General features: G+C 50.8%; 1 protein-coding gene across 3 annotated transcripts in view; it reads left to right on the top strand.

The window, feature by feature from the left end:
• The window catches only part of ATP2C2 (ATPase secretory pathway Ca2+ transporting 2), a 55,261-nt gene that overhangs the window by 20,212 nt on the left and 12,525 nt on the right, over nt 1-22,524 (top strand). For all 3 annotated transcript variants that reach the window (XR_009448860.1, XM_059667192.1, XM_059667191.1), the window contains 11 exons: nt 1,552-1,587; nt 1,690-1,751; nt 4,735-4,843; nt 10,132-10,281; nt 10,370-10,438; nt 10,782-10,857; nt 14,414-14,480; nt 18,634-18,758; nt 18,905-19,002; nt 19,846-19,947; nt 20,086-20,175. Coding sequence is in view for 2 of the 3 variants with exons in the window: in XM_059667192.1 (XP_059523175.1) it covers nt 1,552-1,587; nt 1,690-1,751; nt 4,735-4,843; nt 10,132-10,281; nt 10,370-10,438; nt 10,782-10,857; nt 14,414-14,480; nt 18,634-18,758; nt 18,905-19,002; nt 19,846-19,947; nt 20,086-20,175 (984 nt within the window). In the remaining variant the exon portion in view is untranslated. The remainder of the gene's footprint in view (nt 1-1,551; nt 1,588-1,689; nt 1,752-4,734; nt 4,844-10,131; nt 10,282-10,369; nt 10,439-10,781; nt 10,858-14,413; nt 14,481-18,633; nt 18,759-18,904; nt 19,003-19,845; nt 19,948-20,085; nt 20,176-22,524) is intronic.

Here is a 22,524-nt window from a genome sequence, read left to right as displayed (position 1 = left end):
TGCCAGGGTTTGCTTACTTACTGTGCAAGGAAAACAGAGTTCGGCGGTAGAGAAAAAAAGAGAATGCGGCAGAAAGAAAGAGAAGCAAATCCCTCTCCTTCTCTGCCCCGTGGGGGTGTCGGGCTTTATGTGGCCATCGCTCTGTTGGTGGGTGCCCGGGTGCTTCTGTTCTTGGCGTTTGGAACACGGTGGCAAGGAGTTCCTCTCCCATGGCCCGGATGGAATTGCTCCATCCTGGCTGCGTGTGCAGCCGTAGCCAGTCTGGCTCAGTGGAAAGAGCATCGGCCTGAGGACTGAAGGGTCCTGGGTTTGATTCCGGTCAAGGGCACATGCCCAGCTTGTGGGCTCGATCCCCAGTAAGGAGTGTGCAGGAGGCAGCCAATCAATGATTCTCTCTCATCGTTGATGTTTCTATCTCTCCCTCCCTCTCCCTCCCTCTTTGAAGTCAATAAATAAATATATATATTCAAATATATATATATTTGAAGTCAATAAATATATTTTTTAAAATATATATTTAAAAAGAGTAATTGTTTGTAATCTGTTACCTAGAGAGAACCACTGAGCGCCTTAAAACATTTTTTTTTTAAATTTAGGTGAAAAGTCACATAATAAAAAAATCAACCATCTTAAAGTGAACAATGCAGTACATGTAGTACATGCACAATGTTGTATGACCACCATCTCTATCTAGTTCTAAAACATTTTCATTGCCCTCAAAGGGAACCCCATGCCCATTATAGTCGCCCCCATCCCCCTTCCTCAGCCCCTGGCAACCACCAGTCTGCTTTCTGTCTCTGTGGAGTCCCCAGTCCTGGATATTTTATGCGAATGTAACCACGCAATATGTGACCTCATGTCTGGCTCCTGCCGAACCCCTTTTGATGGACGTCATGCCGGCTTTCTCTGTCTGTCAAGCACTCCCAAAATACAAACACGGACTCATCCCACACCATGAAATCATTTGCTGCTTCGGTTTAAAAGGCTGGGGTTAGAGCAGCCGTGGGCAAACTACGGCCCGCGGGCCGGATCCGGCCGTTTGAAATGAATAAAACTAAAAACAAAAAAAAGACCGTACCCTTTTATGTAATGATGTTTACTTTGAATTTATATTAGTTCACACAAACACTCCATCCATGCTTTTGTTCCGGCCCTCCGGTCCAGTTTAAGAACCCATTGTGGCCCTCGAGTCAAAAAGTTTGCCCACCCCTGGGTTAGAGCCACACCTTCTGATGTGGAATGGTGTTTACAGGATGCTGTTGAGTGAAAAGGCAGTTTGTAAAAGAATATGTCTACACTATGGGACCCTGTGTGATAAGTGTGTCTATGCAGAAAAATCTAAAGGGGTACCCCACAACGTGAACCTCTCATGGTAGGACTTGGGGTGATTTTGCTGCTCTTTTCTGGCTTATCTCTTTTCTAAGGTTCTGCACAGTACACTTATTTTGCAAACAAAAAAGAAATATATTTTGAAAGACAATGACCTCCCCTCACTCCCTGGACTCATGCGCTGTGCAGCCGGTGTTAACGCCCCTCCCGTTTGCTCCTTAGGCCGTGCTGATCGTGGTCACTGTCGCCTTCATCCAGGTGTGTATTTATTCCCCGAGGCCCCGTTGGGGTGACCGGGCGTGGCGGGAGCTCTGTGGAATCCCCACCTTTGAAAAGCATGTTTGATGTGCTTCCTGCCAGGAGTACAGGTCGGAGAAATCTCTGGAAGAGCTGACCAAGCTGGTACCTCCCGAGTGTAACTGGTAAGTCAGAGACCCCTGGGACTTTTTGGTTCATCAGGGGAGCCAGTGGGCTGGTGAGTTTGGCACACTTTGTATCCCTTGTAGGGTGACATGGGGAACCATGTTGTGCTGGGGTTCTGGGCCGGTCATCCTGCCAGTGGGTTACCTGAGTCCTTGGGCTTGTCATTCAACTTCTCTGGCCTTCCAGTCTGTCATTAGCATCCAGTCAGGGTGCCTGGCCTGGGGGCCACCGATGGAAATGGCCTCAGGAAGAGGGTGCCCCTGAAACCCGTCGTACACTGTGCAAAACTGCGTTTTCCCAAAAGAGAGCGCTCAGAGGTTTCATTGGATTCTCAAAGGGCGGACTCAAGAGGCTGAGATGCGGGGCTTTCACACGCCGAGGCATCAGGACATGGGTTGAAGGGTGGGACGACATGGGAATGAATTCCAGGGAGTTGGTTAGCAGCCCACCAGCCTCTCTCCTGTCCAGGCATTTCCACGTTGCTGCTTGTGATCGCGCAGCCCTTACCAACGATATTTAAAAAGGAAAAGACAAAAATATCTGGCAATACCTCGTGGGCATTTCTGCTTAGCACAGTGTTGTGCAGTAGAACTTTCTGGAATGTTCTGTAATCTGTGCTGTCTAGTACATGTCCAGTTAAATATGGTTACTGAGGATTTACAATGTGTCAGAGGCAGGTATTACATGACCTGAGGTATTTTGGAAGGACTTCAGCATACAGTACCTATTTTCTGAAGGATTATTCTGGGGAAAGAACCTTAGCATATATTGAGTGTATATGGCACCATTGAGCCACAGGGCTGGTGGATAGCAAGATCTTGTGAAATAGAGTTCCACCTCTCAAGGAATCAGGAGTGAGTGTGTGTGTGTGTGTGTGTGTGTGTGTGTGTGTGTGTGTGTAACATAGGCAGAGAATAATGAATAACGAAATAGAGACAAAAAGGATATGTGGAGGCACGAGGGAGGATGAGTCAATGCAGGAAGGGTCACTGGGGACAGTAAAGATGTCTGGGCTTAATGAGGGGATGGATAAGGCTGTCGGAAATCCAGGTGTGTGATGTGTGGCCTCGTCCCGTGAGCAAAGGGAAGCGTAAATGATTGATGTGGTTTGATGTGATATTAAGTTTAAATATCAAGTCTTGACCTTTTAGGTGAATAGATACATGATTGATGTCCTCAGAAGTTTTGCTCCTAAAAGACATTTTATTCTCAGGAGCAGCGGTGGCAGGCAGCCTGGCAGAGTTGAAAGAGCATCGCAGATATGCAGCCTCACTCTCTGGGTCTCCAAGGCCTGTTTTACAAATTAGGAGAGACACCTGCCATGCAGACCCTTCCTGCATTACCTCCACCCTTTGTGCAGCCATTAAATATTTATTGAGCATCTACTGCGTGCTGGGAAAAATAGTGCTGGGTTATAGCGGTGAACATGATTAGGTGTGTTAGAGCCAACAAGACCCCTCAACACCCAAAGCCCCACAAAAACCAAAACAAACAAACAGAAATCCCTACAGAGGTACAGTGGTGGCTGGTGGAGGAGTGGGGACAACTTCAAGTAGCTGGAGGCCAGGCCCCCCGACCCGACATTTGAGGCCCGAGAAAGATAAGGAGCCAGCCCCGGGAAGAGCTGAGAGAACAGCCGCGTGTATCTGATAGGTGCTCTTGGCTACAAGGAACAGAAAACTCAACTGCACAAAACACATGAGAAACTGTGTTGTCTCATAGCAAGGGGCCTGGGGGGGCGGGCAGTGGGGTTAATTAATTGAAGATATTGGCACCAAGGACCTGGTCCTTTTAATATCTTTACTCTGCCATCCTCAGCTTGTTGACTGTTCTCTGGCTGGTTCCCCTCATGGTCCTAGAGGCTGCAACAGCTCCAGCATCACAGCCAGACACGAAGGATCAAACAGGAGACGAGGGTGTGTGTGTGTGTGTGTGTGTGTGTGTGTGTGTGTGTGTGTGTGTGTGTGTGAGTGAACAGGTGCATGAGCCCCATCAGAATGTCCACTCATGTCTCAAAGGCCAGTCTTACAAAACATGCCTGTGCCTAAGCCAATCGTGGGCAGGGGGTGGGATCACTCCGCTGATCTCAGCCAGTCAGGACTCATCCCTGGGGCACACAGTTGTGGGGGGAAGGGTAGACACCGGAACAAGGTTGAATTCTGTTATCAAGGAGGAGGGGAATGCCTGCTCCAGCATTCAAGGTCACCAATGACCTTGAGACTAGAAAGAGCTGGGTGTGTTCAGGGGCTGGCCGGTGTGAGGAGGAGACGAGTCTGGATCGAGAGGGCCTTAGCAGGGCTTTGGGGTTTGATGGCAAGGTCATCAGAGAGCCACTGGAGGGTTTGATTTTTGTGCTCAAAGAGCTCTCTGCTGTGTGCGGGATGAGTTGAGGAAGCCAGAGGGGAGGCAGGAGTCCATCTGGGAGGCCACTGGAGGAGGGCGGTGTGTGGTGGGATTGCAGTTGCAACCTGTGCACAGAAGCACGTCCATTGTCTAGAGGTGGATGGCCCTGAGCAATGGCCCTGGCCCTGTGGGAGGGTGGGCCTGGGCCACTCGGACACTGCAGATGCTCCTCCGGGCTCTGACAAGGCTCTGCCATCCCTGAGTTCTCAAGACGGGCTCTGCACACCCGGGTGATGTCTCCTCTGAGGACGCAAGCTACTGCTTCCATTGAGGAAGCTTTAGCACCGCTGACCTAGAGCTGCAGGCGCTGGAGGCCATGTGGCCCAGCCTCGTGTCCAGGCAGGTAAACAGGGGAAGCTCCACACTTCAGACAAGGACCAGGGTCTCCCAGAAGCCACACACGCTCCCCAAACATCTCCTAGGATTCATGAGTTAAAAAAAAAAAACAGCAACACTGCAAAGGTTTGTCCATGCCTGAAAGGGAAAGTGTGCTTCCATCATCTTTGCTCACATTTATCAAAGTGCATAAAACTGGGATGTTAACATGCGTGCTTCGGCTTTTTACTGTTTCAAATGCAGCATAAGAGAAGGAAAGCTCCAGCACCTGCTGGCGCGAGACCTGGTTCCCGGGGACATCGTGTCTCTCTCCATCGGAGACCGGATCCCTGCAGACATCCGTCTCACTGAGGTGAGGGTCCCAGGCCCTGGTCGGTGGGATGTGCAGACGCTTAGCTTCTCGGAGGCGGGCATTCTCCCTCACACACACCCGTGCGCACACACGTGCACGCACACACGCGCACACATGCACCACACAAGCCAGGGAGTTAGCAAACAAGCTAATTTTAAGCACAAAGCTCCTCAAATTGTATTTCATAAAACAAGTACTCTCGTTTTAGCTGTAAGCCTAACACGTTGTGGTGGCGTGACTCTAGTTCATACAGACTGCAGCAGCAAATTGAACCAGGGTGGGGTTGAGGAATGAGGCAAGAGTTCCTTCTAGAAACAGCCGCACTGATGTCAGAAAGAGTGATAGCAACTGCTGAGGAACGAGAAGGGAACCAGACCGATGCAGAGATAGAAAGTAGCACAAGCTTTTTACAGTTGCTCCGTTTGGGGACATGGGGTGTAGGCAAGCTATTTCCCTAACCTCTGTGGGTGCCAGGGTGCCACAGCTTCACAGAACAATACCCGAGGCTCCGAGAGCAAAGGTTAAATCCAGTTCAGAGGGTCTGTTGATGGGAGTAATCTATTTTATGACTCTTTCCAATAAAGCCTAAGAATTGTTCAAAGCGTTTAGTGATAGAGGATTAAGCACAGGTTATCTGCCCGACTTATTTATTTTCTCAGGAATTGGAGGGTTAATAGCATGCTGTTAAAAGGTGGTGTGAAGGGCGGGGGACGGAGATAGGTGAGGAGGCCAGGAGCCAACTCCTGGGCCCTGCGTTTACAACGTTTACAACGTGCTGGCCAGGCTTTGAAGTCGAGGCAGGGCCAGAGGGCCACTCAGCCTTCTCTGCCTCTCTGCCCTGACTTTCAGATCTCCGGGCAGGGCAGGGACCAGGCGGGTGTGTGTGTGTGTGTGTGTGTGTGTGTGTGTGGTGGTGGTGGTGCCGGTGGTGGTGGTGGTGGTGGTGGTGGTGGTGGTGGTGTGTGTGTGTGTGTGTGTGTGTGTGTGGTGTGTGTGGTGTGTGGTGTGGTGGTGTGTGTGTGTGTGTGTGTGTGTGTGTGTGTGGTGTGTGTGTGTGTGGTGGTGGTGCCAGTGGTGGTGGTGGTGGTGTGTGTGTGTGTGTGTGTGTAGGCATTCTCTCTCAACCTCATGCTGGTGCCCCTTCCTACACCAGAATGGATTCCTCGCCCTCCACTCCTCCCTGTGCTGGCATTCAGCATGCAGGTCTGGGGCACTGGGATCCCATTAGAGAAACCATTGTCCCCCGGAAAGCCTGGGAAGCCAGTCTGACATTGTCCACTTCCCTACCAAGAGGGGGCACTGCCTCCCAACTTGGGGATTCCAAGGGAACAGGGTTGGTCCTGATACTGGGCATCTCCACCACAGGTGCTATGGAGAGGCAGTGCTCCTAAGTGGTTAGTGTGCAGAGGCTGAGTGTTAGCCTGAGTTTGAACCTGATGCCCATCATTCACAAGCTGTGTGACCTGCAGCAAGTTACTTAACCTCTCTGAGCCTCAGTTTCCTTATCTGTAAAATGAGGGCGGTGATAATGCTCCAAAAGGTGCTTGTAAGGATCAAGTGACTTCATAGATGCAAAGTGCTCAGAATGGTGTCTGGCGCCGGTGAGTGATGGGCACGTGTTGGATGTCAGGGGGCCCTGGGTTTCAAAACCCCACCCAGCACCTGCCAGCATGTGACTCTGAGGGAGGGACTGGCCTCTCTGAGCCTCAGTTTTCTCATCTATCAAAGGGGACAATGTTCATTCCCACCTTGCAGGGTTATCAGGAAGAAGAAACAAGCTAACACCTGCAGCCTACTTGGCACAATGCCTGATGTGGGTTAGCAATCACCGAGAATTAGCTGCTGGTTTTGTTGTTTATCATTGCCTGTCTCCACAATAGTTCTTTAAAAGTTTTTTAAAACCCCAAATAACATCTTTACAATTTTACTGGATTCTCCCTGCCCTGTTTCTATAAATCAAATTGTCCCTGGTTATTGACACCGTAAGGGTTTAACCCAGCTGCCACCTGTGAACACTCTACAGATTTCCTTGTTGGTATGTTGCAACCCCGTTGGACAACATACCAACAGAGTTGCAACACAGTTAATAGTTCTATCAGCTCGTAAGCTCTGAGATCCAGGAGAGTTTATATACATTTTGAAGCCACTTAGGGCCAGGAAACAGCAGGTTCAAGAAAGTTCTTCAGCCCGGCCAGTGTGGCTCAGTAGTTGAGTGTTGACCCATGAACCAGGAGGTGACTGTTCGATTCCTCCTGAGGGCACATGCCTGGGTTGCAGCCTCAATCCTCATCATTGGTGTTTCTATCTCTCACTCCCTCTCCCTTCCTCTCTCTAAAAATCAATGAGAGAGAAACATCAATCGGCTGCCTCCTGCAAGCCCCCTCCCGGAGATCGAGCCTGAAACCCAGGCATGTGCCCTGACCAGGAATCAAACCGGTGACCTCTTGGTGCATAGGACCATGCTCAACCAACTGAGCCACATTGGCTGGGCAGCATCCAAATTTCTTAATCAATGCCAAATGCAATTGGGTCCCAACCACACTTTTCACAAATGCTCTGCTCTAGTCAAACTAGTCCCCATACGTGTCCCCACGTGGACCAAACTTCCCGCCTTTGCCCTCTCATCTTGGTAGAGCCCTATCTTCCATTCAGTGCTCCCTGAGGGCAGGGGCAGCTCTCCTCCCTGCTGTGGCTTCAGCACCGGGACAGCGTCCCCCTCTGCCCACTCCCAAGAACCTGTACCCCAAAGGGTGGACTGGTGCCAATGCTCCTGGCTCCTGTCCTTTCAGTGCTGAAGCGTGCTGGGAGAAGTCTTTTCTTTGTCTCCCCCATCTCAGTTGCTTTGATCAAGTGTGTGATTACCATGTTCTCCCACCATCAATTGCCCAAATTTCCTTGTTTTCCCTCCCTGGAGAGCCTGCCCGATTCACTCACCAAAAGCCTGCTCATCCTGCAAGGTCTGATCCAATCCCAGAACCCCCGGGAAGCCCTTCTCTCCCAGCTCATCCCCCCCACATCCCACACCAGCCCCTCCACCCTCCACTTCCCACCCCAACCTTCAGCTGCAGATTAGATTGATTAGATCAGTGGTTGGCAAACTCATAAGTCCACAGAGCCAAATATCAACAGTACAACGATTGAAATTTCTTTTGAGAGCCAAACTTTTTAAACTTACACTATATAAACTTTAAACTTAAACATTGTTATTAACTTAATTAGGGTACTCCTAGGGCTTAGGAAGAGCCACACTCAAGGGGCCAAAGAGCCGCATGTGGCTCTCGAGCCGCCGTTTGCCGACCACGGGATTAGAACATCAGATGGTTCCAGTTACATCTCTCACAGCCGGTGGCGGGGTTCCCTTCCCAGTGTTGACTTGTTTTTATTACAGTGTTACTTAAATGTGAACAAGTATATAAGTTTGACGTACAAATTCCATGTGCTTCAAACTTATATACAACTGTGAACCTAAGCCAAGTTTTCAAATCAAGTACAACTTATCCAAATTATTGTCAGTTCCCACTAGACAGTGTTTGGGAATGAGATCTCTGAGTGCCACTGGGATGTGGTGCCAGTGTCTGCTGCCCAGGCCTCTGGGTTAGCAGCCCGTGGTGCTGGTTGGCTCAGTTCTCCCATTTTTTCTTTCATTGTGGGCCAGGAGCTGCCCCATGAGATTCTTTGGCTTTCCCTTGATGCCCTGGGGATTGAAAGACACAGATGCAAACTCTAGATCAGTTGGTGGCTGTGTTTGACTTGAAATCAGGGGACAAAAATCAGAACATGCCCTGAGATGAAGATAAATATATATATTGGCTCCAAAGGGCCATTTATTTCTCTCTCACATCACGGAGTGTCCGGAAGTGGAGTGTCCGTGGAATGAAGGACCTGGGCTCCCCAGTCTCCACTCTGCCTTCCCTGGAGTGGCCATCCCCTTGATGCATGTAAGGTGGCTTCTGGAACTCCAGGATAGCGACACTAGGCAGGGAATGAGGAAGGTAAGAAGGGCAAAAGGGGCCCATCAGCTCCGCCACCTTCAAAGATCTTCCCCAGTACTATGGTGACTTCTTAGGTCTTGTTGTCTCATTCTGGAGACACTGAGCTAGCTGCAAGGGAGGCTGGGAAGTAGGATTGTGTGGTGGAGCACATCACCGCTTCCAACACCCTGGGAGCTCTGTTACAGAGGACCGGGAGATGGGCATTTCATAGCCAGTGGTAGCCCCTGCCTTCTTGGGGACTGGGATCCCATGGCATTGGGAGTATTTTTAAAAGATTGTTATTGAATTTTAAAATTTTGAAATCGGAGGACTCTCCGGCTCCTATTTGAGAATTGGTGACCTAACGGTTCTCTTGTGAGTTTGCAGGAAGATGGCTCCTCTCTCTAAGTGGGTCTTACATGCTCAGATAACAGGGTCCTGAGGGGTCAGGCCATCCTAGGCCCCTAATGTCCTCAAAAGTGCCTGTTAACAGTTCTGGCCACAGCAGACTCACCTCTTGAGCGATGCCTACTGGGTCTGTGGTCAGTTTGGAAGATGGTTGGGAGGGCAGTTTTTGGAAGCAGAGCCTTGGCTCCACCTCTGCTCTGCCGCTGAGTAGCTGTCTAACCTTGAGCACATTATCACTGTGCCTCAGTTTCCCCATAGGAAAAACGGAGGAAATGATAGCATCTTTCATGGTGGGTGTGAGGATTAGAGATAAGCTGTGTGACATGCTCAGTGCAGGGCTTGGTACACAGTAGATGTTAAAGAAATGCTGGCACCTTCCAGAGAGAGAGAGAGAGAGAGAGAGAGAGAGAGAGAGAGAGAGAGAGAGAGAGAGAGAGATATGAGTGTGTCAGTGTCCATGTTTCTGGTGTTGATATGACCTTGGGCTGTCACTGAATAACCTGACTCAGTGATGCTCAAACCTCACCGATTTCATGGCCTCCTTCAAGGGGGGGGTGGGGGGTGGCGGGGGGACAGCATGTGGAATGTTAGGTGAAAGGCATGGGTGCTTTGAAAGGTATATTCTAAATTAGCCATCGTCTATGTGTTGTTTAGATGTTATGTTAAAACTTAAAATAATGTAAAAGAAGATACAAGACTTTCCAGTTTTTTGAGAGGAGCCACACGTTCAAAGCTTTCTTTTTCTTGAGGCCTCTCGGGTCACGTTCTGGTTGTTGTCCCCTGATTTCGAGGAATTCTATGTTGTCTGTTGGCGATGGACACGGAGGTGTTAGACATCGTCCTGTGCCGTGAAAACCAGTGCACAGGGCGAGCGGGCAGGTTCCACAGCCTTTCCCTTTGCTCCCCCAGGTCACAGACCTCCTGGTAGACGAGTCCAGTTTCACGGGAGAAGCGGAGCCATGCAGCAAGACGGACACCCCGTTGACCGGCGAGGGGGACCTCACCGCCCTGAGAAACATCGTCTTCATGGGGACCCTGGTTCAGTACGGGAAGGGGCAGGTGAGCCCTGAGGCGCGCTGGGGGCCATGGCTTCTGTCACCAGCAGGCTTCCAGCCTCAGACCTTACACTTCTCTCTCCTGAACCCAGGGAGTCGTGATCGGAACAGGGGAGAGGTCTCAGTTCGGAGAAGTGTTTAAGATGATGCGGGCTGAAGAGGTAAGGGTGCATGGGGGCTTTGGTTTTCTTGCGAGCTGGGGTTTGAGATCTTCTTGGCTAGTGATGCCAGTCCTGCCGGCCTGTTAGGAATGAGGATCGTGTGGTTAATGTGAGTATAATTTTTAAAAATTGATTTTTATTTTAAGACATGTGTTAGGATTTTTGTCAAGATATAACTTACAGACAGTCAGGTGCACAGACATTACATGTAGAGGTCAGTGAGTTTTTACATATGTGTACCCCTGTGGAATTGTCACTCAGCTCAGGATAGAAACGAGCCAGGCAGAAACCGTGGGATACTGCTGGGATGTCATCTAAGAAACCCTCTGTTCCCATCCTGCAGACACCTAAAACTCCTCTACAAAGAAGCATGGACAAGCTGGGGAAACAACTGACACTTTTCTCGTTCTTCATAATTGGTGAGTGAAGCTTTTGCACTCGGTCCTGGGGACTGGGGAGGGCGCCCCAAATAGCCCAGCTGTTGCTCAAATAGCTTACTGCCCACCTGGGTGAAGATGGGGGTTTGGGGTCAGAGACTCTGACAATGACAGGCTTCTGTATTAGTCAGACGAGGTAACAAGCAGCCCCTGCCTTGTAGTGACTTAACATGGCCGAAGTTTATTTCCTGCCCATATCATAGTCCACGGGCATGTTCTTGGTCTAGTGCAGCTGTCACCAACTGGTGGTCCACGGACCACTGCTGGTCCGTGAGGTCCGAAAGGTTGGCCACCACTGGTTTAAGGAAACCTTTGGAGCAGCGGTCGCCAAACAGTGGTCTGCAAGACCACTGGTGGTCCGTGAGGTCTGAAAGGGTGGCGACCGCTTGGCTTTTCTGGACAGCTCACCTTCAAATGCCAGCTCAGGGGCCCAGGCCCCCACTGTATCTTTGCTCTCCCTTCCTCTGGGTCCTTGGAGCTGGTCATAATTCTGTTTAGCCAGAGAGCACAGAGGCTTGTGTGGGAAAACTTTAAGGCATGGACCAGGAAGTGAAGTCATCACTTTTGTTCATGTTCAGTTGGTCAGATGGAGTCGCACAGCCTGCCTAGCTGCAAGGGAGACTGGAAGATGTGGTTTAGGGGAGGGCCCCAGGCAAATAGGGCAGAGATGCCTGAACAAATATGAAATGTGAATGTAGCCGTTAATCTGGTGTGGAAGGGTTGGGAAGACTCCAAGGAGGAGGTGACATTAAACCAGGTCTTGCAGGATGAGTAGGAGTTTGCCAGGTGACAAAAGAGGAGATTGGGCATTCCAGGCATGGGAAAAAATAAGTTCAGAAGTACGGAAGGTATCCCCAGTCCTTTACCACCTGTAGGAGGTGGTGAACTTAGCAAAGTGGTTAAGAGGATGCGCCCTGGCTGTCTCCTTCCCTCCCTGGCCACCCCTCCCCAACATTTCAGTCTAGTCTTCTTTCCAAATTCACGCTTTGGTTTAACGGCTCAGAGTTTTCTGACTCACTGGTTTACTGTTTTTAAGTAGCTCTATGCCCTCTTCCCTCCTCTCTGCCCTCCTTTGTCCTGGAGCTGTGATGAAAAATGGGTTTTAATCTGCCAGGTCTGATGAAAGCCAGTGGGGCTGTGCTGTGAGGGGACTGTGGGACTGTGGTGGCCAAGAGGACTGGGAGGATGAGTGACACAAGGGAAAGTGGCTGTGAGCGCCACTTATTGGCCATCCTTGGGGTTGCATGCTGCCCAGGCTTCAGGGCAGACTAGAATGCCCAGAGGCATTTCACATGCCAAAGCAGGGATTGGAATCTGTGGCTCTTGGGCCAAACTGGATTCGCCACCTAGTGTTGTAATGGCCCACAAGCAATGAATACCTTTTACATTTTTAAGTGATTGAAAAAATCAAAAGAAGAATAATCCTATACAATAAAGAGCTAATATGCTAATTAGACCAAACAGCAGAAAGACCTTCCGGACGACCCTAGGGACGAAGCTGGGGCTGTGAGGAGCTGCGAGGGCCAAGCCCCTTACAGAATTTCGTGCATTGGGTCTCTGGTATTCATAACATGAGAAGTATATGAAATTCAAGTTTCAGTTCAAATTCAGATTTCGGTGTTTATACATAACATTTAATTAGAACATAGCCACACCCATTCACCTGCTATCTACAGTGGCCAAGCTGAGTTGCAGCAGAGACGATGTGGCCCATGAAGCCGAAACTATTTACCCTCTGGCTGGTTCCAAAAGAAGTTTTCTGACACGTGCTCTGGGCGATTGCAGTGACCTGCAGGACATAGTGCTGTAGTGGGCGCTGCTCCTTCTACCCCAGTAGCCTCGAGAACAAATAGCAAGTAGATGTGCTTTAAGTTGTCAAATAGGTAGTATTCACAGGACTTTCCCCAAGATGAAGTTGTTTATAAAAAATAAAAAATTCCAAGTCAGGGGTCCTACAAGGCCATTGCCTTACATTAAGCCACTATTCCTCAAGTTAAATTAAAGCTTAGTTAAATTGGCACGTGTGTGACCAGCCCACACTACCACTCAGACCTTTTACTTCATAATAAATATTTCAAGAATTGTTCTAGATGAGCTGGAGTTTTGAAACTGGGTTCCATGGATCGCTAAGGACCCAAGTGGGAGATGCAGGGCAGCAGTGGTGCCCTGATACATGTTTAACAACTTTCCAGGGCAGAGTAGCGTTTGCCAATTTCTGTGGTGTCAATACACTCCGCATGGCCAGTTTCAAGCGGCCAATCTGAAGTTATTGAACATGACTTGTCAGATGTGCACATAGGCTTGTGTGAGCCCCTGTCAGCAAGCTGCAGCCTTCTGCAGGGAGGCCTGATGGGGCGAGGGTGGGCGGGTTCTGATCCTAATGGATAGGGCTCCAGACTCACTGCCCCACCCCTATTTCTAACAGCTTCTGCCCTCCAACCTTTTGCATCAGGATTTATTTGGATTCCTGCTAAGATTTCATTTGACTACTGAGTTCTGTAGCTAATTATAGTATGAATGAAACAGCAACCACATAACAAATCAGAACTTGTGATCACAAACACACACACACACACACACACACACACACACACACACACACACACTAGTACCACCACCACCACCACCACCATCACACAGCTCATAACTTGCCCTGCTCCCTGTTCCTGCGAAACAGAGCTGATGATCTTCAGCAAATCCCCCAGTGTCAACAGGAAGGCCACTCACCTTCCCACTCACCTTCCCAGCACTTCCCATACAGCTGCAGCAACAGTTAATGACTGGGCATTCGCTGTGGGCCAGGGGCTGAGCTAAGCACTTCAGATGTGTTGTCATCTCTTAAATCCTGAAACAACTCCTTGAGGAAGGCATGGTCATTATCCCCACTTTATAGATGAGTAAACTGAAGCCACCCCAGAGGCCCCAGGACTTTTCCCCATTGCCAGACCTCTTGTGAACGTTCACGGGTCCCAGCATGGCTCATGCCACCTCTCGCCCTCAAGAGTCCACCCCTGACAGTCTCCATGTATCCTGAGCCTAACACAGGGCCTGGTGGTTAGTAAATATTGGGTAAATGATTGATGAAGGAGAACATGGAAAAGGGAATGTATTTAATCATGAACATGGCAAGATAAAAACACTCAGGAAACTGTGGCCCATCTGCCCACCACGGAAGAGGCATCGCCTGCCACCTCAGCCACCTCAGGGAGTCCTGGAGCCTCACAGCACATGGGGGTTGTTGGAATAATCTGTAGCTGTCTACAACCGCCCAGAGCAATCCAGTTGTTTCTTTCTTGACTTGAACTGGCTGGATCTTTTCCAGAGCAAGGAAAACACTCTTCTTTGTAGATACAAGGGTTTCTTAAAGAGGAAAAAGTGGTTACAAGTCCTTGAGGTTATTAATCACTGCCCTGTGTCTCTTCTCCTGTAAACACTTGAAATGCTGTCATGCCTTTAGGTGTTGGAGTGTGTGTGTGTGTGTGTGTGTGTGTGTGTGTGTGTACACACATGTTTTGTCTTGTTTTGGTCTCTTCTCCAGGCGTCATCATTCTCACTGGCTGGCTGCAAGGGAAGCACCTTCTCAGCATGTTCACGATTGGGGTCAGGTAAGGGCTCCGAGCCCTCCCTCCCTCGTCAGTGCAGCAAGACAAGGCAGGAAGATTGGGACGCGGGAACAGTGTGGGGAAGATGCGCCCTCCTCACCCCAAGCGCAGCCCCCAAGAATACATTATCTGGCAGGTGGGGGTGCCCAGGGAAAGCTTGCGAAACAAATGAAAGCGTATGATTTGGACCCCCTGTTCCCATTACTTTTTTGCCCGTGGGTTTGGATCTTTCTGGCTAGCGGTGTGGACTCCAGAGCCTGCCTGCCTGCCTAGGGTTACATTCTGGCTTTACCACTGCTAGCTGTGTGACCTTAGGCAGACTTTTACACTCTTTGTGCCTCAGTTTTCTCCTCTGTAAAATGGGAGTGATGCGATAGCCCCTCCTGCGGTCATGGCGAGGATGAGATGAGAGCCCGTGAAGGTTCCTGCAACAATCCTAGCGCACAGTGTGTGTTTGCTCCTAGTATCCCTTTGAAGTACCGTCTAGGTCTTTCTTTTATGGAGGAATCTACAGGAGATGATAAAGGTCATGTCACTGAGGCCACACAGCTGATGGCAGGGCTGGGAACCAGGGCCCTTGGCTTTAAGCCCGAGGAAGCTGCCTTCCCTCCACATGGTGACTCTAACAAGCAACAGTCACACCCCCGGGCCCGGTGGACGATGCAGAGATGAGCGGGAGCAGGCTCAGTGGCTGACGTTGCCCCAGCTTTCCCCCGGCTGCTCGCCACGGCCAGGGAGGCAGAGTGCCAGGGACGGTCTCTAACTGGATATGTCCCAGCAGAAGGGCAGCTGGGGAGCCTTCTGGGGCACACAAAAGCCAACACGTTTCTGGGCTCATGTTAAGCCCCGTGGCTTCCGGAGTGTGGCCCCCCTGCTGTTGGTGTCTGCAAACTGCTTTAGGTGATTCATGGGAGATTCTTTTAATGTCTGTGAGCAAACATAGACACTTAGGACACCAAACCCATGGTGTAAACAAGCTTAGATGCCCATCAGCTAATGAACGGATAAAGATCATCCCTGGAATATTATTCACCCACAAAAAGGAAAAAAGCACCGACGCCCGCCACGTGGGTGGCCCTAGAAAACACGATGCTAGTGAAGGAAACCAGACACAGAGGCCACATACTGTGTAACGTCGTTATGTGAAATGTCCGAATTAGGCAACGCCATAGAGGCGGGAGCCAGACGCGTGGCCCCCAGGCCGGGCCGAGGAGTGACTGCTAACAGTTGCAGGGATTCTCTCGGGGGTGCCAAGAATGTTCTGAACTTGATTTGGGTGGTGGTTGCACGACTCTGACTCTACTGGAAACCACTGAGCTACATACTTTAAAAGGGTGAATTTTAGGGCATGTGAATTGTATCTCAAAAAAGACAACAAAGGAGAGCATGGAGCAGACCATTAGGAATGCGGTTATTCATCGGGTCCCCGAGCCTCTCTGGTTCACATATAACAAGTCAAGTGTTGGCAGACACCTGTGTGCAGCTGTCGTTATAGTAAGTTGCAGTAACGCACCTCGCAGTGACCGGAGGCCATAGGTGCTGCCCCCCAGGGCTGAGCGGTGGGCAGGAGAGCCTTGCTGTAGGGCTGGGTGGCTCTGGTACATGCTCAAGATTATCTGTGTGTGAATGAAGGGACACGGTTACCTGACCATTAGCGACAGGATGGGTGCTGATGCTCCCAGTTCGGGAAGCACTCGGAGCAGCGAGGCAGTGACAAGGAGCTGCCCCAGGCAGGGTCCGGCACGAAGCAGGGGAAGAAGTCAGCCCCTGGAGGGAGTGCTCAGGTGACTACGCCGTCAGAGGCGGGTGATGGCAGAGGGACTGGGACGCCTGAGCTCCCAGATGCCATGGTGCCAAAGACCTCCCCGAAATAATGAAGCTTTCCATTCCCATCTTATAGACCATGGGAAGTCCTGTGAGCCAAAGACAGTTAACTCTTTCCAGGAAAATAACAAAAAAGCCTTCCATGTCCATCCCACCCTATCTCCTCAAGGTCACTCCTGATTTCCTGTCTTAACATTCCCTTTCCTCTCATTCATTTTACTGCATCGGGGGTAACTTACTGTTAAGAGAAAACTGTTCATTTCACTTGTGACTCTGAAAGGAGTTTTTTAGCAGAATTGAAGTCACGCGGAACCACCACGTTAGAATGTAGAAATGGCAGGATAGCCAGTGAGAAAGAGACTCTTCAAAATACATAAATGGGAGGCATTCTTTTAAACACTTTATCCTGTTCCCTCTGCCTCGAGAGACACTCAAGATGACCCATGGTATACTTGCTTTTCCATCCTTATCTTTATCAGTTTGTGGACTCGTTTTTTGTTATTATGAAAGCTTCCTGGTACAAAACCACCCTCCCCACGCCACACCGGGGAAAGTCCCCCTCATAACCCTCGCAGGTGTTTGCTCAGTTAGCCTTGGCAGCCTGTGCCATAAAACCAAGCAGGCCCGCTGCCATCCCCATGGAAACCAGGCACAGTCCCTCGACCAACGTCAGTCATCTTGGTTTCTATAGCTGAATGCTCCACTGTCTCCGGGTAAAAGGCCACCTTCATTACCGTATTTCTTCAATTCTAAGATGCACATCCTTTTTCACACCTTAACTTCTCTGAAGTCAGACTTGCGATAAAGCACCGTGTTGCTGATGAATTGGCGGTATTTTTTCTTAGTTTACCCAAGATAATGGTGTTTTCCACAAGCAGCCTTGTCTTAAAACTGGGTGAAACACGTTAGCTGTGTGTGACTTTGTGAATGGGCCTCCTCAGCTGGGCTTTCTGATGATTAACCAGCCACGCAGAACGCTCGCTATGTGCTAGGCCAGTGCGGGTCGAGGCTCCTGCCACATACTCACTTGTGAGTTCGTTCATTCAGCAAATATTTACTGAAGGCCTGCAGGGTTCTGCTGGAGGTTCCCATGCAGGGGGTGGCCCTGGTGGGTGCGGTGTGGTGACGCTTACTGCACAGATCTGCACAAAAGGACCCTCTTACGCGCTCATCTCCAGCCTCCCCCATCGGCCTGAGGCCAGCTGGTCATTATCGGCCCTCTGCCCTCGGTCAGGCCAGCCCAGGAATGTGGGATGGGGGAGCAGTCAGCCCCGATGCTCTGGAGCCAAATTGAGGCAGAAAGATCCCCTTCTTAACAGCCTACCACATGCTGACATCCTGCCCACAGGAAGGGGATCCATGTTCGAAATCCCGGTTCAGATTCCCAAATACTAGAAGCTCATTGGTTCAGCTTGGAACACACGGTCTCCTCTAATCCAGTCAGCTATGGCTGTGGGAGAGTGAGGTCACACAATAAGGAGTTGAAGGGGTAGGGATGATAAAGAAGTGAGTAGATACCCCAAACAGATCTGCTAAAGGCATAGCTGTGTCACTTTGCCTCCTCAATTTTAATTTTCTGTCTGGCTTCCCTACCAGAAGTGTCTAAACCAGCCATGGGCAAACTACGGCCCGTGGGCAGGATCCGGCCCGTTTGAAATGAATAAAACTAAAAAAAAAAAAAAAAAAAAGACTGTACCCTTTTATGTAATGATGTTTACTTTGAATTTATATTAGTTCACACAAGCACTCCATCCATGCTTTTGTTCCGGCCCTCCGGTCCAGTTTAAGAACCCATTGTGGCCCTCGAGTCAAAAAGTTTGCTCACCCCTGGTCTAAACCATTAGAGCAATGAAAAGTGAAATTTAAGGGAAGACCCACTGAAGCAAAAAATTCTACTTCCTACTAATTGCCTGATTCTGGAAATTCCTTTCCCAGGGCCCAGAAACTTTTCTCTTTAATAAATGAGAACAATTTAGATGCAGAAACACTTAAAGAGGCAAAACAGCTGGCAGACTAATTCACACTAAAATGTGGGTGTCTGATAGATAAGATCCCTCCCCAAAAGCAGGACTTTGTGTGTGTGTATGTGTGTGTGTGTGTGTGTGTGTGTGTGTGTGTGTGTATGTATGGGGCGGGGGAGGATTGGGGCTCAGCGCAATGGATGTTGAAGAAGGAGGCAGGTGCACCATGGAATGGGGAACAGAGGCTAGAACGGGAACTTTGGGGACACTAGAGACGAGCTTCACAAGGGGAAAGTGTTGCCAATCCCAGTGGGCACTCATATCGTTCTTAAGTCCATGTTAAAAGTGACCCATTTGGCCTTTCGATCCAGCCTGGCTGTGGCTGCCATTCCAGAGGGCCTGCCCATCGTTGTCATGGTTACGCTGGTCCTGGGCGTGCTGCGGATGGCCAAGAAGCAGGTCATTGTGAAGAAGTTGCCGATCGTGGAGACTTTAGGTGAGGGAGCCCAGCTAATTGAATCCTTAAAAATTGGGTTGAATGGATGTTTTGGTGCCATTCATTCAGCGTGGGTATTTCATAGGCCTGAGAGTTGGTGGCGACGAACTGCTTTTTTCTATAACCTCTGCTGTTTCTCCTGGCAGGTTGCTGCAATGTTATCTGTTCTGATAAGACGGGGACCCTGACCGCCAACGAAATGACTGTCAGCCAGCTTGTAACGTCGGATGGGCTCCATGCCGAGGTGAGTGCTGTGTGAATTACAAGGTTCAAGACAAGGGTGTGCCCTGCCAGACCCTTTCCTTCCTGGAGAAAGCGCAGGGAGACTTCTAGAAAACACGGAGAAAACAAATAGGGCAAAGTCCTTGTTACCAACAGCTGCAAGGAACACGGCTGATTGAAGATAGCCATCGTCATTTTTATTATCTTTAAAAATAAGCACAGTATAAAATCTAAAAGCTAGAAGACTCTTACCCATAACCTCCCGGGGTAAACGCATCACGATTAGTCCATTTGGGCTTTGAGCCTCCCCTGTGTCAGCACAGTCCTAGGCTCCTGGAATGTGCAATTTGTATCTTGCTTTTTTCACAAAATCTTCCACACCAAGGCGTCAGCCGTGACAGCCCTGGGCCAGGGCCTACTTTTGCAAATAAAGTTTCTTGGCATGCTGCCACCCCTTTCATAGTTAGTCAGTGTCTCCTTTCACGCCAAACAGCAAAGCTGAGTCGTCGCAACGGAGATGTGAATGGGCCACAAAGGCTAAACTAGTTGCTATCTGGCGCTAGAAGGAAAGGTTTGCCTAGCTCTTTCTACAACATAAGCACTCTCCGGTGCTGTTACTTGGTTTTCTTACCCAGATTTTTCCTGGCTGCAGAGCAAAATTATTGCCGTTTACCGACTCGTGGCTGTTAGTGAGCGGTTCCGCTAACATGCAGTCCTGCAGGGAGCATCTGTCTCCATGCTTGAAGCCGTGGGTGTGGCCAGGATTTTGTCCTTGGAATGAATCCCCAGAAAAGATACCATGGCTCAACCAGGGGAGTGTATTTCTGACTCTTGATGACATCCTTTCTGTCCCTTTGCCCTGCAGGTCAGCGGAGTTGGGTATAATGGCCAAGGGACAGTCTGTCTTTTACCGTCAAAGGAAGTCGTTAAGGAGTTTTCCAACGTCTCCGTGGGGAAATTGGTGGAGGTAGGTGTCAGCAGCACCGTGAGAGAAATACGCATTTAAAATGGGGCTGGTGGGGATTCTCTCCAGCCCGAGTGGGCCCAGGACCCAGAGGGGCCGGCTCTGAATATTAACTAAAGATCCAGAAATGCCCCCTTGCAGGCAGGCTGTGTCGCCAACAATGCTGTCATCAGGAAGAACACCGTGATGGGACAGCCCACGGAAGGTGCCTTGATCGCCCTGGCAATGAAGGTGGGGAATGTTTTATTTCCTTTTCACACATTCACTTGGTCCCAGGGCTCAGCGGTTAGCCCCTGAGCTCTGAGACTGGGCAGAAGTGCCCTCCAGGCTGCCCAGTGCCCGTGCAGAGCGGCTGCTCCCGAGTGTTGAAGGGATAGGTGGTGGGTTGATGGGTGTGCCTCTCTGCTTTGTGCTCAGGGGACAAATGACAGAAGAGGTCTGATCAGACCCCTCTGTCGAGGTAGGAGCCCACTCATGGGTGCCTGTCCTGTGGAGTGGACCCTCCCACTCCTTCCCAGCAACTCTGCTCCTGACTCACGGCCACCTCAGATGTTCTCTTCAAGTTCACTGCCATTTCCACCTCTGTAGACGCCTCTGCTCACCCAGGCACCCTGAGCTGTCACTCATCGCACTGTCCTGTGTCCGTCTGTCCACCTGTTCCTCCCCAGCACGAGGCCAGGGCACCCACATTTCTGCCTCTCCCCCATGTTGCAGGAGCCAGTGCAGGGTGGGAATGAGGGGGAGAAGGATTACCCTTTCAGTACGTCCGTGTAAAGGTAAACAAGGCGCTTTAAGACATTCCTTTCACTCACGGAAGAAAATGCTCTCCAGAATGTCAGTAATTCAAATGGAACTTATTGCCCTTTTAACACAGTGAGGGCGGCTCCACTCAACAACTCCCGCTGCTCTGCAGGGAAGGGAGGCTGGCCTGGCGATCCAGCTAACTGGCTGCTCCCAGTGCTCCCTGTGCTCCTCTCCCCCTGCTCCTCTCCCTGTGCTCCTAGTGCTCCCTGTGCTCCTCTCCCCGTGCTCCCCATGCTCCTCTCCCCGTGCTCCCATTGCTCCCCATGCTCCTCTCCCCGTGCTCCTCTCCCTGTGCTCCCCGTGCTACTCTCCCAGTGCTCCCCATGCTCCTCTCCCCGTGCTCCTCTCCCTGTGCTCCCCATGCTCCTCTCCCTGTGCTCCTAGTGCTCCCTGTGCTCCTCTCCCTGTGCTCCCTGTGCTCCTCTCCAAGTGCTCCCTGTGCTCCTCTCCCTGTGTTCCTCTCCCTGTGCTCCTCTCCCTGTGCTCTCCGTGCTCTTCTCTGTGCTCCCAGTGCTCCCTGTGCTCCTCTCCCTGTGCTCCTCTCCCTGTGCTCCCAGTCCTCCCCCTGCTCCCAGTGCTTCCCCTGCTCCTCTCCCTGTGCTCCCCCTGCTCCTCTCCCTGTGCTCCTCTCCCTGTGCTCCCAGTCCTCCCCCTGCTCCCAGTGCTTCCCCTGCTCCTCTCCCTGTGCTCCTAGTGCTCCCCCTGCTCCTCTCCCTGTGCTCCTCTCCCTGTGCTCCCCGTGCTACTCTCCCTGTGCTCCTAGTGCTCCCCCTGCTCCTCTCCCTGTGCTCCTCTCCCTGTGCTCCCCGTGCTACTCTCCCTGTGCTCCTAGTGCTCCCCCTGCACCTCTCCCTGTGCACCTCTCCCTGTGCTCCTCTCCCTGTGCTCCCCGTGCTACTCTCCCTGTGCTCCTAGTGCTCCCCCTGCACCTCTCCCTGTGCTCCTCTCCCTGTGCTCCCCGTGCTACTCTCCCTGTGCTCCTAGTGCTCCCCCTGCACCTCTCCCTGTGCTCCTCTCCCTGTGCTCCCCGTGCTACTCTCCCTGTGCTCCTCTCCATGTGCTCCCCGTGCTACTCTCCCTGTGCTCCCAGTGATCCCTGGTGCTCCTTGGTTTGCAGACGCATCCCTCTAGTCTTCACATGGTGTCCTCCCTGTATGTCCATCTTCACGTGGCGCTGTCCTCCTCTTACCAGGAACCAGTCATATTGGATTAGGCCTGCCCTAAAGACCTCGTCTTACCGTGGTTACATCACCAAAGATCCTATTTCCAAATAAGATCCCATTCACAGGTACTGGGGATTAGCACTTCACCGTGTCTTGGGGACGGACACAGTGCAACCCATAATACCTTCCTTCAGGAGCCTTTTTAGACATTTGTCCCTAGTCACTTCTTCCATGGAATTTTAACACCACAGATATGTTGTATGTCTGTTGGTGTACTGCATGCATGTCTGCGCGTTAAGTACTTAGAAAGTGGATATTTTGCCCTCCTAGGGACCGCTTTTCACCCTTGTGAGGCAACGGGATGCGCAGGTTAGGACTGGTGGTCAGCTGGGGAAACTGAGGCTCAAAGCTGTCAACTAAGTGGCCTGCAAACCATCAAAGAGCCAGCAAATGTCAGGTCTGGCAGGGACCCCAGGCTGTGACGACAGGCCACCCTCTAACCCAGGGGACCGTTCTGGGGAAACGGCTCCGTCCTCAAGTCTGACGTTTCTTCTGACAAGAACCCCACAGGCTCCCGTTTCTGAGCAAGTTTCAGCTGGAGCTATTTCAGGGA

The sequence above is a fragment of the Myotis daubentonii genome, chromosome 15 (assembly GCF_963259705.1).
Source record: "Myotis daubentonii chromosome 15, mMyoDau2.1, whole genome shotgun sequence".
NCBI classification, from domain to species: Eukaryota; Metazoa; Chordata; class Mammalia; order Chiroptera; family Vespertilionidae; genus Myotis; species Myotis daubentonii.
This window is presented reverse-complemented; position numbering and strand designations above follow the sequence as displayed.